Source organism: Nicotiana sylvestris, chromosome 4 (assembly GCF_000393655.2).
Source record: "Nicotiana sylvestris chromosome 4, ASM39365v2, whole genome shotgun sequence".
NCBI classification, from domain to species: domain Eukaryota; kingdom Viridiplantae; phylum Streptophyta; class Magnoliopsida; order Solanales; family Solanaceae; genus Nicotiana; species Nicotiana sylvestris.
Genome location: NC_091060.1, coordinates 41161590 through 41175866, shown reverse-complemented (window position 1 = coordinate 41175866; position 14277 = coordinate 41161590). Strand labels below are relative to the sequence as shown.

Genomic DNA, 14277 nt, shown 5'->3' with positions numbered 1-14277 from the left:
CCAGGAACAGAGTTTGCAAACCAGTGGAGCAGTAATCCAAAAAACAAAAGCTTCAAGCTTTGATTAAACAACAACTAATTCTGATTTCAAACAATGAAAGAAAGCAGAAGATTTTTTAGTTTTATTTTTTATTTTGAAAGTTTAAATATTTTTCGGAATTTTCTCTCTATTAAATGTTCAGCCCTTTTTCTCTCTCTTATTTTCATATTCGTTTCTCTCTCTCGTTCTTCTGTATTGTGTCTTTGTGTTCAAGACTTCCTATATATATATCCCATCCCATAAATCTTTTAATCAATTAAAATTAACCCATTTTCTCTACCAAACCCTTATCTTCCTACTCATCCCCATTACATTAAATAAATATATCATCACCACCCCATTATCTTTTGTCCCCCATGCTTCACTAAACAAATACAAGATTCCTCTCCACTAAATTTTGTCTTGTCCCCCCTTTATATTAAACAACTATATCAAAAACTCACCCCATTACATTTTGTCCCCCATGCTTAACATAAAGAATTACAAAATGTTCAATTACCAAACTACCCCTCCGACCTTATTGCAATTACCATTTTACCCCTGAACGTACTACAAATTACCAAACTACCCCATCAGCTATAACAAATCAATTAATCACACTCAACCAAAATATAGCCAATATGACCAATTTCTACATAAATTCAAACAACAAATCTCATGAACATGATTTCTTCAACATTTCAACAACAAATCACATGAACACAAATTGAACAACAAAGAACAACTAAAATTTGATTGAACAATATTTTTAGCAAACAAACAAATCTATTTTCAGATTCAACAACAACAATCAAACAAGTATATTTAGATTTCTAAATTCAATAATATTGAACTTAAAATCAACTCTAACAACATTACAACAAACAATTCCTATATTAAACTTTAAATAAGATTATGAGACAAATTCAAGAAATAATCATAGGTGATAAACAAGAAATCAAACTATACAAATTTCGGATTCAAGATCAACCAAACAAAGTATGACCATGAATTAAATCTATTTTAACACAACAAACATGACGGGTTAAATGACTCAAACAACATTAATAATTTTCTGGAAAATACATAACAACATGAAACAAATTGAAAAAATAATCAATTAATTTTTAATTTGAATCTAACAAACATTAAACTAACAAATTTTTACCTAAACAATAAAACAAACATGAAATAAACATGAAAAACCACTAATTAACTTTCCATTTGAAATCTGAAAATTAATTCAATCAAAATACATGAACAAAACCAAAAAATCAAATATCTACTAACCGGATTGAAAGAAATATGTACGGACTGTTTCGACAAACCTGGACCAAAGCTCGACCAAACGATGACGAACATGAACAAATGAAGCCGCGCCGAAGCAGCAACAATAGTTGACGTGGCAGAAACGCTGCTCGAGCAGCAACACGACGACGGGGAAGTACAGACCCATATGACGGACAGTTCAGACCCATATGACGGGCTGTTCGTCATCGACGACTGGATGTAGCGAAGAAGAAACAGCTGGTCAACGCAACATCAATGGAGTAAAAGAAGCAGTGGTCGTCTACTTGCTGCTGCGTTCAGCAGCTATGAGAAACAATGGAGCAACAGCGCGAGCTTGACGCAACAGCAGTTGGGTCCGTTCGAAGAAGGTCGATTTATGGGCAGCAGCTGTGACGAGGAAACAGCAGCAGCATAGAGGAGCTGGAGCAGTTGTTGGCTGCATCAATGGTGGACGTTCACGATGGTGAGGTCGAGGAAGAAGGAGAAGCAACAGCCATGGATGGGCTGCTGCGTGTGTGCGTGTGTGTTTTGTTGTGTATGTGTGTGTGAGTGTGATGGGTTGTTTGTTAATGGCGTTTGGATGTGAGGGAGTAGGGTCGAGGGCAGCCATGGTTGTGTGCTTGAGGAAGCTTGAGGAAGAAGAAGAAGATAGGAGCGGTGGCGGATTGGTTAGTATAGTTTTAGGGTTTTCTTCTTCTTTTTTGTTTTTGTTTTGTAAAAAATGAAAGACAAAGGGGGTTTGGGTCTTTTGGGTTATGGACTGGGTCGATCCAGTTCGAAATGGACTGGGTCATTTTGGAAGATTGGGTATTTTTTGGGCTTGTGGCTTGAATTTGAAGAAGAGGCCCAATTCCGATTTTTTGTATTTTTGTTTTCTTTTTTCTTCTTTTATTTTTCTAAAACTAAATTATAAAAATACTTAAACTATTATTAAGAACTAAATTAAGTTATAAAAGCGCAAATTAACTCCCAATAACAATTAACGCACAATTAAGTAATAATTAAGCATAAAATTGTATATTTGGACATTAAATGCTAAAAATGCAAACGATGCCTATTTTTGTAATTTTATTTTTTTGTAAAACAAATTTAATTACTAACAATTGTAGAATTAAATCCTACATGCAAAATGCGACATATTTTTGTTTTTATTAATTTAACAAATAAACATGCACAGACAAATACAAATATTTATTCAAAAATATCACAAAATATCACAAAATTGCACACCAAAGAAAAATCATTTTATTTTTGAATTTTTTGGGAGTAATTCTCATATTGGGCAAAAATCACGTGCTTACAGACAGGTATGTGGAAAGTGGGTAAATACATTCCCACCCACACATGCGAAATGGACACATTCAATGGGAATCACTTCAACTTGGATATTGACTTGATTTCTCTTGTACTTATTCCGCACCTCGAAGCGTCCATAAGGTATAAAATCAAAGAGTCCATTAATCAGTCCACCAGGAATATGGCCAAAGACATTTCTCGGGCGCAAACGAGCGTTTGAAATTGTCTTCGGTAATTGAGATAAGTCATTTGCATCTCTGCCAAAGTACATGGCCGCACTGCAGCACTTTAACCCCGGGACAGTTGTTGAATGGAAGCTTGAGCGGAGTCCGGGAACACCAGAATACATATTCAATTATGTGTTCTGGGCGTTTAAGTCAGCAATTGATGGTTTTTCGCATTGCCGACCCGTAATATCCATAGACAGAACTCATGCCTATGGAAAGTACGATATCAAGTTATTGATAGCCGTGGCAGTGGATGCTAATGGACAGATATTTCCTCTAGCTTTTGCTGTTTGTGCCAATGAAAGCACAGAGACGTGGACGCTGTTTTTGAACCACCTGAAAGAGCATGTTGTCAAACAGCCTTCAGGTATTTGTCTAATATCTGATCGGCACAGTGGTATATTAAGTTCTGTGGAGAACTTGCTTGCATGGAAAGAACCTTATGCATACCACCGTTACTCTGTGAGGCACTTTAAGGCCAATTTCCAGAAGGCACATCCCAACAAGTATCTACACGATTTGATGTGGATGGCAGCAACAGACCACCAACAACATCAATTCCGGAGGCATATGTATTCTATCAGGCAAGAAGACGAGGCAGCCTATTGTTGGTTAATGCGACGTCACCCGGAAAAGTGGACTTTGCATGCGGATGGTGGCAGACGATGGGGAATTCTTACTATAAACTTGTCAGAGTCCTTCAATGGGTTATTGAAGTCGGCAAGAGGATTTCCCGTCACAGCCATGGTGCGAATGTCGTTTAAGCAAATGGCGGAGAGGTTTATTGAACGGTCTGCAGTTGCAACAGAATTGATGGAAAGGGGTGTTGAATTTATGCTAGTGCCGATGCAGAGATTTGAGAAATACAGACATCGAGCACATTAGCATTCATTTTTGTAGTATGATAACGAAAGAGGTGTTTTTGAAGTTCGTACCGCTATCCATAATAATCGGGGTAATAATGTACATACTATAAATGAATCAGCAAGGTTATGCTCCTGTGGAAAATGGTCCATCTACCACATGCCTTGCTCACATGCCTTCAAGTATTTTCAACGTGTTGGTTATGCGGAGACCAACTATGTTGATCAACAATATAGTGTTTCCAAGTACCTAAACACATATAGTGGTCAGTTACAGCCAGTGGGTGCTGCGCATTATTGGCCTTCGGAACCATTTAAAATGGTGTGTAACAAATTCTATTTGCGTAAAATACAGGTGCAGAAGAGAACACGTATACGGAACCAAATGGATGTTAGTGATACCGTTTATGCACGCAAATGTGGTATATGCTCGCAAACAGGACACGACCGTCATAAATGTCCTTCAGCTGATTTGAGTGGCAAAACTAATCAAGCTCGCGGTGGGTGTTCTTCTAGTGTACCTAACTACCCATGAGTTGATGTTGTAATAATTAGTTGTTATGTGTATGTTGCAAGATTTATGAAATAAAGTTATGCTTGTTAATTATGATTTGTACTTTCCCATTTTACCTATTTAAATAATAATTTAATAAAATTCTGTATATTTAGCGCGGTTAAATATATAGTTTTGTGTGTGTTGTCTTGTCGAACTGAAAAAGCTGACCAACTGACATAACGTTGTCTTGTCAACATCATGATATTTAACACGCAAAATATAGCGCCATTAGATAGGACATTATGTATTTAGCGCGGTTGAACACTACATTTTGTGTGTGTTGTCTTGTCGAACTGAAAAAGCTGACCAGCTAACATAAAGTTGTCTTATCAACATCATGATATTTAACATGCAAAATATAGCGCCATTAGATAGTACATTATGTATTTAGCGCGGTTGAACACTACGTTTTGTGTGTGTTGTCTTGTCGAACTGAAAAATCTGACCAACTGACATAAAGTTGTCTTGTCAACATCATGATATTTAACAAGCAAAATATAGCGCCATTAGATAGTACGTTATGTATTTAGCGCGATTGAACACTACGTTATGTGTGTGTTGTCTTGTCGAACTGAAAAAGCTGACCAGCTGACATAAAGTTGTCTTGTCAATATCATGATATTTAACACGCAAAATATAGCGCCATTAGATAGTACGTTATGTATTTAGCGCGGTTGAACGCTACGTTATGTGTGTGTTCTCTTGCCGAACTGAAAAAGCTGACCAGCTGACATAAAGTTATCTTGTCAACATCATGATATTTAACACGCAAAATATAGCGCCATTAGATAGTACGTTATGTATTTAGCGCGGTTGAACGCTACGTTATGTGTGTGTTCTCTTGCCGAACTGAAAAAACTGACCAGCTGACATAAAGTTATCTTGTCAACATCATGATATTTAACACGCAAAATATAGCGCCATTAGATAGTACGTTATGTATTTAGCACGGTTGAACACTACGTTATGTGTGTGTTGTCATGTCGAACTAAAAAAGCTGACCAGCTGACATAAAGTTGTCTTGTTAACATCATGATATTTAACACGCAAAATATAACGCCATTAGATAGTATGTTATGTATTTAGCGCAGTTGAACACTACGTTATGTGTGTGTTGTTTCACCTATAAATAACGGGATCATTATAGTTATTTTGTGTGCTCAAAATTTACTAAAAGCAAATATTTCATTAAAAGTAAGGTTTTTTTTACTAAAAGCAAATATTTCACAAATGGCTCAACCTCTTCGTCCACCAAAGTGCAAGCGTGGAAAAGCATGCTTGATGCAAAATTGTTGGGACGGTGATGAAGTTGGACGCCGCTACTGGCACTGTATGAACCTGTTTAACAAGGTTCCCAGCGAACCTATTTGTGATTTTGAGGAATGGGTTGATGAACCATGTTATCAGGAATGCTACAGAGAACAACTGCAGTATCTTCATAATATGTGTTTAAGACAACGGGAACATGAAAATAAAGCAATAGAATTATTGCAGACTTGAGGGCGAAATTGAAGGAGGTGAGAGAAGAAAAATGAAAAACATAATGGAATTGTGAAGCACAAAAGGAACGTAAAAAAAAAATATAAACAGGAACTTGCGAAGGTGAAGGCGAAACTGAAAGAGGTAGAAGAAGAAAAAGAACAACTGGAAGAATGATTTAAGTGGTTAGAGCGGAGAATAAATGGCAACCGGATCTAAACATTAGCGTGTATGTGTTTAGTGTATTTTTCATATTTCACGTATTTTTATTATATTGGCCTGCTATGTTTGTGTTTGTGTTTGTGCGTAAGCAGCTGTCCGTCCCATATATACTCGGATCTAAGTTGGGGCTGTAAGGCTAATAGATCCAACGTCCGAGGGCCGGGATGTATAGTCGCGTCCATGTCGTCAACTGTAAATTAAAACAATATTAATTGTATTTTATTCTGTATATTAAATATTAATTTTTTGAGATACACAATTTTTAGCGTTATACAAAAATTATACCTATGGGTTCCAGGCTCTATATTTGAATCCCAGTAGCACCAAATATCATTAATAATTATGTGTTTGTTTTATAATTTAAATTCATATTTTTAATAACTTAATTGTACAAATTATATATATATATATATATATATATATATATATATATATATATACACACCTATGGGTTCCGGGCTCGATATTTTGAGGCCTAGTGGCACCAAACTATCATTAATAATTATGTGTTTATTTTATAATTTAAATTCATATTTTTTAATAACTTAATTGTATAAATTATATATATAAAATCATACCTATGGGTTCGGGGCTCGTTATTTTGAGGCCCAGTGGTACCAAACTATCATTAATAATTATGTGTTTGTTTTATAATTTAATTTCATATTTTTTTAATAACTTAATTGTACAAATTATATATATATATATATATATACACCTATGGGTTCCGGGCTCGATATTTGAGGCCCAGTGGCACCAAACTATCATTAATAATTATGTGTTTGTTTTATAATTTAAATTCATATTTTTTTAATAACTTAATTGTACAAATTATATATATACACCTATCTATGGGTTCGGGGCTCGTTATTTTGAGTCCTAGTGGCACCAAACTATTATTAATAATTATGTGTTTGTTTTATAATTTAAATTCATATTTTTTTAATAACTTAATTGTACAAATTATATATATATATATATATATATATACACACACACACACCTATGGGTTCCGGGCTCGATATATGAGGCCCAGTGGCACCAAACTATCATTAATAATTATGTGTTTGTTTTATAATTTAAATTCATATTTTTTAATAACTTAATTGTACAATTTTTATATATATATATATATATATATATATATACACCTATGGGTTCGGGGCTTGATATTTTGAGGCCTAGTGGCACCAAACTATTATTAATAATTATGTGTTTGTTTTATAATTTAAATTCATATTTTTTAATAACTTAATTGTACAAATTATATATATATATATATATACCTATTGGTTCCGGGCTCGATATTTTGAGGCCTAGTGGCACCAAATTAACATCAGTAATTATGTGTGTTGATACAATTATTAACTTAATTGTACAAAGTTTGCATTTTCAACTACCAGTATAAGATACTTAAACAAAAGGAATTCTAAGCTAAAATACTACACATTACTACACTACAAGGCTCTACACTAAAAGGGTCTACATTTTACTACGCTAAAAAGGTCTAGATTTTACTACGCTAATAAATAATCTAAACTAAACATAAACAACAAATAAATTTAATTGCAAATAAAACACAAAAAGGCATGAAAACACATATATATAAATCAGGATATTAACAGACAAATTTATTTGACAAATTTATATTTTTTTATAAAACACTAATATTAAATCCGGATAAATTTAACATACTAGTTTCGAAAAAAATAACACAAACCGAAATAGAACACATACAAATCAAATAATATACATTATTATAAAAGTTTCAACTTAAAATAAACCGAAATACCTCGATTTAGAATTTTCGGAAAGCAAATAGATTGAAATTTTGACTCCGGAAGTGTGAATCAACAATAATACGAAGCTCTACTCGAATGTGGGACCTACGTTCTTCACCTTTTATGTGAGGGGGACCCAATTTTTTTTTAAAGTGGTGGGGCAGCGGGTATGGGAGTGGAGGACCAAGAAGAAGAATATGTAAAATATTGAGGAAAAAGAAGCAGAATCGTCGTTTTGAAGAAGACGGCTCGATTTTTAAAAAATATGTATAGCGCCGGGTATTTGAGCGCTATACCTGTTAGTGTCAGCTTTTTATATATAGCGCCCAAATACTGGGCGCTATACATTAACGACACAGTTAACATTAATGTATAGCGCCCAGTATTTGGGCGCTATATATAAAAATGTCATCTCTTTTTTTACACCTATTAAGGTGCTACTTGTCCAAAAGAACCACATTTTGGTTCCGGACTCAGAAAGATTGGGATAAAAGTTGAAAAGTAAGGGCATAATTAAGAGATTCAAGATTATAATGAGAGATCATAGAGTTGTCATTAGTGACTCAGCTGCTGAGGATAATGCCCATGTTTTTTAAATAAGGTTTGATTCAGCTGGGTAAAGACTTGTCGCCTGGACATTTCACATTTGAATTTTCCTTAAGAAGGTTCAATCTCCAGCTTTTTGTGGTAATTCTTGAAATGTGATAGGATTTAGGGTTTGGTCGTGAAAACAACCACCAATATTTATATTAAAGGAGTACAACCCTTCTCGAGACCATGTATAAATACGGAATGATGTGTGGACGCCATTAGCTACACATAGCTTTTAAAAAACTTCCATGTTCAATAATTCGGCATACAATAGGTGTATAAAAGTTATTCTACCTTTGTATGACTCCATAAGCAAAGAAAAATTGAAATACTTTTAGGGGTCATTTGGTTCGAAGACTAGTTATACATAAATTAGTAATGTAGATATTAATAATACATAAATTACTTTTTGTTGGATGTTTGGTTCATTGCACTAAAATTGGGTACAAAATATCATATAAACTATTTGTCTAGTTCTTAACTAATAAATAATAAATTTACAATCACACCCTAGGATATTTGGTCTTTGTACGCTTCTTGGAAAAAGACAAAAACATAGTTTTCTTATTGTGATGCTTTATCCATGCATAGCATATACATGAATTAGTTATTTCATGTTGGTGGTGGGATAAAATAATAGACCGATTGGTGTATAAAATAATACATGAATTTGTTATCCTGCATTTAAAATCACAATAAAATAATGTATTAACTCAATATAAATTCTTAAATCATAATTAATTGCATTATACAGTATACAAAACGACCCCCACCTTATAGTGTGATGACCCAAAAGGTCATCTCGTATTTTAGGAACCAGTTCGGGGTTTCGAGGTCTTCCAAACCTCATTTTCTTCCTCCTCAATTTACGTGCGCAGTCCGAGCACATTTTCGGAAAGCCTTTATGTGAAATTTGAGAAACATATTGAGTTTACCTTTAAAAATGGATTTAAGTTGACTTTGATCAATATTTTTAGTAAACGAATTCGGACTCGTAATTTGATGGTCCCGGAGGGTCTGTAATAAAATATGGGACCTGGAATATGCCCGGAATCGAATTCCGAGGCCCCTAGCCCGAGAAATAAATTTTTGAAGAAAATTGTTACCTGAAAAATATAATGGTTTTTAGAAATTGAATAATGCTTGAACTTGTTGGTATCGGGCCTGTATTTTGGTTCCGGAACCCGGTACAGGTCCGTTATAATATTTTAATCTTATTTGTGAAATTTGGTGAAAACGGAAGTAATTTGACGTGATTCGGACCTTTGGTTGAGAAAATAGAAAGTTTGAACTATCTTGAAAATTTCATGTATTTTGGTGTTGAATTCATAGTTCTAGATGTTATTTTGGCGATTTGATCGCGTGAGCAAGTTCATATGATATTTTAAGACTTGTGTGCATGTTTGGTTCGGAGCCCTGAGGGGCTCGGGTGCGTTTTGTATAGGCTACGGAGTAACTTTTGAACTTAGAGAATTGCTGGTATGCTTCAGCTGAGTTGCAAGACTCAGACCTCGCAAATGCGAGGTCAGGATTCGTATTTGCGACCTCTGTCAATGTCACATTTGTGAGGCTTCCATCTCAAATGCGAAGGAAGCCGGGCCAGCTCATGTTCGCAATTGCGAAGAAAGTCTGGGAAGGGGTGTGATCGCAAATGTTGTCGCATTTGCTGAGGTCCCTGATCGCAATTACGATCATTACCTTTTCAATTGAGATGGCAGCGGAAGTGTGAGGAACTTCGCATTTGCGATGGTTCTTCACATTTGCAAGCTTCACAATTGCGAAGCTCAAGTCGCAAATGCCACATCTGCAGCTGAGTAAAAGAGTCTTGGACGGGATTTTTCATTCATTTCTCAAAGTTTCAAACCCTAAGCTTCAAGATGCAATTTTCTAAAGAGTATTTCTTCCCCAAATCATAGGTAAACGATTTCTAACTCATTCCCTTCAATCTATTCCATCTTTTTACAAGATTTCATCACAAAATCTATGGATTTTCATGGAAAATTTGGGTGTTTTTGGTTAGAATTTAGGAATTTTGGAATTTGGGGATTTAGACCTCAAATTAAGGTCGGATTCCAAAATCAATTGCATATCCGAGCTCGAGGGTGAATGGGTAATTGGGTTTTGGTCCAAACTTCGAGTTTTGACCAAGCAAGCCCCGTGTCAGTTTTTGACTTTTTGGGAAAAATGTTTGGAAATCTATAATCATGCATTAGAATTGGTTTCTTTGGCGTTAATTGATGTTAATAAGTTAATTATGCATAGATACGAGCGGACTAGAAGTGGAAACTTAGGGAAAAACAGTATTTGAGGGTTGAGTTTGGCCGTGGAATCGAGGTAAGTGTCGTGGCTAACCTTAGCTTGAGAGATAGGTGTTGTTGCATTATTTTCTACTTGTTTAGTTGTTAAGTACCATGTATAGGTGTGGTGATAAGTATCTATACGTTGTTATCGGGTCATAGCATGCGAGTGACTCTTACACTTGTGACCGTTGTGTTTCTTTGTATGTATTGTTCCTTCTTAAACTAGTTATTACTCATGTTAAACAAGTCTTATTATGTTTTTCCTGGTTTTGGATATTGGTTGAGTATTGTCTCCAGTTGAGATTTCTGTTGTGAAATTAAGTGATGAAACGAAGTTGTTTGATTGTGATGCCCTTGCCGGATTATTATTGTTTCTGTTGTTTCTTATGGTGAGGAAGAGTGATAAAGCACGAAGGGTGATGTTGTGCACATTTATATTATCATATGGTAAGGAAGACTGATGAAGCACGAAGGGTGATGTCGTGCACATTTATATTATTCATATGGTGAGGAAGAGTGATAAAGCACGAAGGGTGATGCCGTACACATTTGTATTATTCATATGGTGAGTGTTGGTACCCAATATTTTCCTAAATATTTTAAACATGCATAACTACATTCAAAATAGCATATATATATGCATATATAAGCATGTCCAAGGTTTTTATTATTTTTTCCATAATTTTAAGGGATTAAATTGACTTAATTTCTCCCTTTTTATTCATAAAACCCCAATAATTATTTTCAAAATTATTGTTTTGATAATTCATCTATTTAATTTCTATATTTATGCCAAAATATGGCTAAGTTAATTTTTATATATTTTTACAATTACATTTAGTATTTTTAAAGCTAAATTGCACATAATTACAATATTAGCCCTTTTAAGATTTAATTGTGTTTTATATGCATAAAATTGGATCTCGTATTTTTAAATTGTTAATTATGTATTTCAAATCATTTTGGCACCTTAAATTTATTTTCCATAAATTGCATGTTATTGTTTTATAAATTAAATAGGTGAAATTGGCCATTTAAATAATAGCCAAATTTGGCTTTCAATTATAGCCAGAATTGGACCCCTCTCCAACCTAATTTCACACCCAAACCACCCGACCCAGATCCTATACACGTCTACCCGACCCAAGCCATCCTAAATTCTGACCGTTGATCTCTTAGATCAACGACCCTCGTTCAACCTTTTCTTTTTAATTCTAAGAGACCTCCTAACCCTAATCACTTTTCTAAGGGCACTGCCCTCAGATACTCTCGTCTCTCTTCTCTCTCGACCTAATCCTAATCACTTTTCACCGCCTCCTTCTCCGGTCATCTCCAGCAACCACCCTTTCAAACCCAAGCCTCCAATGGGTCTCTCATCACCCTGCTCATCATCTCTAAGGCCTTCAAGGGTCCTAGGCCATGTGGATTTGGACCTAGGGTTTCTGTTCCTATTACTTATGGGTCTCCGGTGTGATTTTGTGCAAAATCACACCTTATATGTCATGATGGGTGAAGTTTCAACATGTTCCTTTAATTTTTAATTGGTTTTATTTTTTGAAACCCTAACCCTCTTCTGAATCTCTCAAATCTATGTTATTTTTATGCTTTAAGCCTATCTCCTTCTGTGACTTGCTTATTCTCGAGCTTTCTTCTGAAAGATCTTCTACTTTAAACCATTTTTTACTCTCTTTGAGAAACTAGGGTTTTCGGAGTTCTTTCTATACCTGTTTCGACTAATTTCTTTATGATTAAACCTTTTTCTTTGTTTATCTTGACCAATTCTAAGTTCTTACTGCTTTTTAACTCAACTCTGTTAAAAAGCCCTAATTTCTTAAAGATTTTCTTTACTTATTTTTGTGTGTTGGCCTGATCTTCTTTACCTGTTTTTGTGTGTTAGATTGGTTTTCTTCACTCTGGTTCTATGTGTTAGCCATGACTACTTGACTTTGTTAAGTTTCTGTTGGTTACCATGCTTCGAATGGGTTTTTCTACTGAGTCCTTAGCCTACTCATGTCACTTCTGTATGATTGTGTCCATCTAATTTGCTCATCTCTTGCTTCTTTCTGTCGATATGGCTGACCTTGCATGTCTGCTACGCCTGTTCATTCTTCTCTATTTATATGTTGAAGTACAAAATTATGACTCCCTCTTGATTGATCCTGATTTCCTTAATTTATGGTTTGATTGCAAGATTTTCTTATAAAACCCTAAAATTTTACTCGCCTTTTTAGGTTAATTGATTCCATTTCCTTATTTGCTATGGTGCTTCATTCTTGCTGAATCCTTTCCTTAATTAGTGTATTCTGTACTTAGACTCAATCATATGCTCTATATTTTTACTACCCCTTATATGGTAAAAACAGTCTTTCTCAACTGATTTTATTTCATTGGTTATCCCTGCTGATATCCATTTAAGCTGTAATTCCTTGAATAAAGGGGAGTACTTGTATTAATTGGATTCTAATTGTGATTATTTCCATAATTGTGCTAAACCTTTACTCGTTACCTTATTTTTTTTACCTATTTTTAAAGCTATAAATACCCTAAGTCTTTCATTAACAAGACACGAGACTTGGCTTTCAAAAACCACTCTCTTACTTAAAAAACTGTGTTATTCTACTACTATTAGCCGGCTGCAAGCCAAGACTAATCATCTGTAAACCTTGGTTCTTTCATTTTGCTTACCTCTATCTTCACTGGTATGTCCTAGTTTAATTTAAAGTCTCAACAACAACATGTTTCTATTCTTGTTTCAGTTTCTTTTATTTCTGGCATGCTTTTACTTGTGGTTTTGTTGTTAAGTCTGTATCTAAGCATGCTGATATGATTCCCCTCCCTTTAAATTCATGTATTCCCTTTGTGTGATTCAAGCATGCCTGGACAATTGTATTCTTTTACCTATTGTGCACTTACCACTTTGTGAATCACAAATCCCCTGTCCCTCCTGTATGTGTTCATGACTGGTTTGTGATTATGCCGGTGTCCAACTATCTCTGAGCATGTCCATACCAGTCCTAATACTCCTGCTAGGGTCAGGTGTCTGCAGTCAATGTATATGTATCCCCAAACCCCCTTAACCCCATGTGTGATTACTGAATTTATTCACTTACTGTGTGTGGTCTTACCTTGAAGTGTTTGAACTCTGTTTTACTAATCCCACTTCTTTCAACCATCTCTGTTACTAATTGCTTTCAAAATGGACCTTTCAGTCCAGTTTTTTAAAAAACTCCTTTCAAACATATGTCCTGCACTTTCACTCTACTCCTAGTTAATAAGTTTTGCCCCCTCTAGTATGTGTACTGCCTTGGGATCCCTTTGAGAACTCTTGGAACTCTGGCATACTAAGACTGGCTTTCCACACTACACTGATTCAATGCTTGGCTATTAAGTCTTGGTGTAAGCATTGTCTGGGGTCTTTGAGACCCTTAGGGAACTTTGATGCACCTAGACTCTGATTTGTCTATGGAAACAAGGATTGAAAGACCATTGGAGGCTTTGGGTAACTATGGCCTGATTGCAGGCTCTCTATAGAATAGCTTCTTATTTTTATTTCACTTATGTAATTCATTTGTTGGCCTGTAATAATTTGTAAACATATATTTGGGGCATTTAGTGAAAGGGTGGGTAGATGTATATTTTATGGGTTAACGTGGG

The 14277-nt window shown here is 35.0% G+C and overlaps 1 protein-coding gene across 1 annotated transcript; it reads left to right on the top strand.

Moving 5' to 3' along the window:
- Positions 1 to 1877: 1877 nt before the first annotated feature.
- On the top strand, positions 1878 to 3716 carry LOC138889466 (uncharacterized). The gene is made up of 2 exons (XM_070172776.1): positions 1878 to 1976; positions 2982 to 3716. Exons 1-2 carry the CDS (start codon positions 1878 to 1880, stop codon positions 3714 to 3716), a joined length of 834 nt encoding a protein of 277 aa, XP_070028877.1.
- The last annotated feature ends 10561 nt before the right edge of the window (positions 3717 to 14277 follow it).

Coding starts and splice junctions, on each gene's coding strand:
- LOC138889466 (XM_070172776.1), top strand. CDS start 1,878: ATGGCGTTTGGATGTGAGGGAGTAGGGTCGAGGGCAGCCATGGTTGTG. Junction 1,977..2,981: donor ATAGGAGCGGTGGCGGATTG/GTTAGTATAGTT, acceptor TGGGCGTTTAAG/TCAGCAATTGATGGTTTTTC.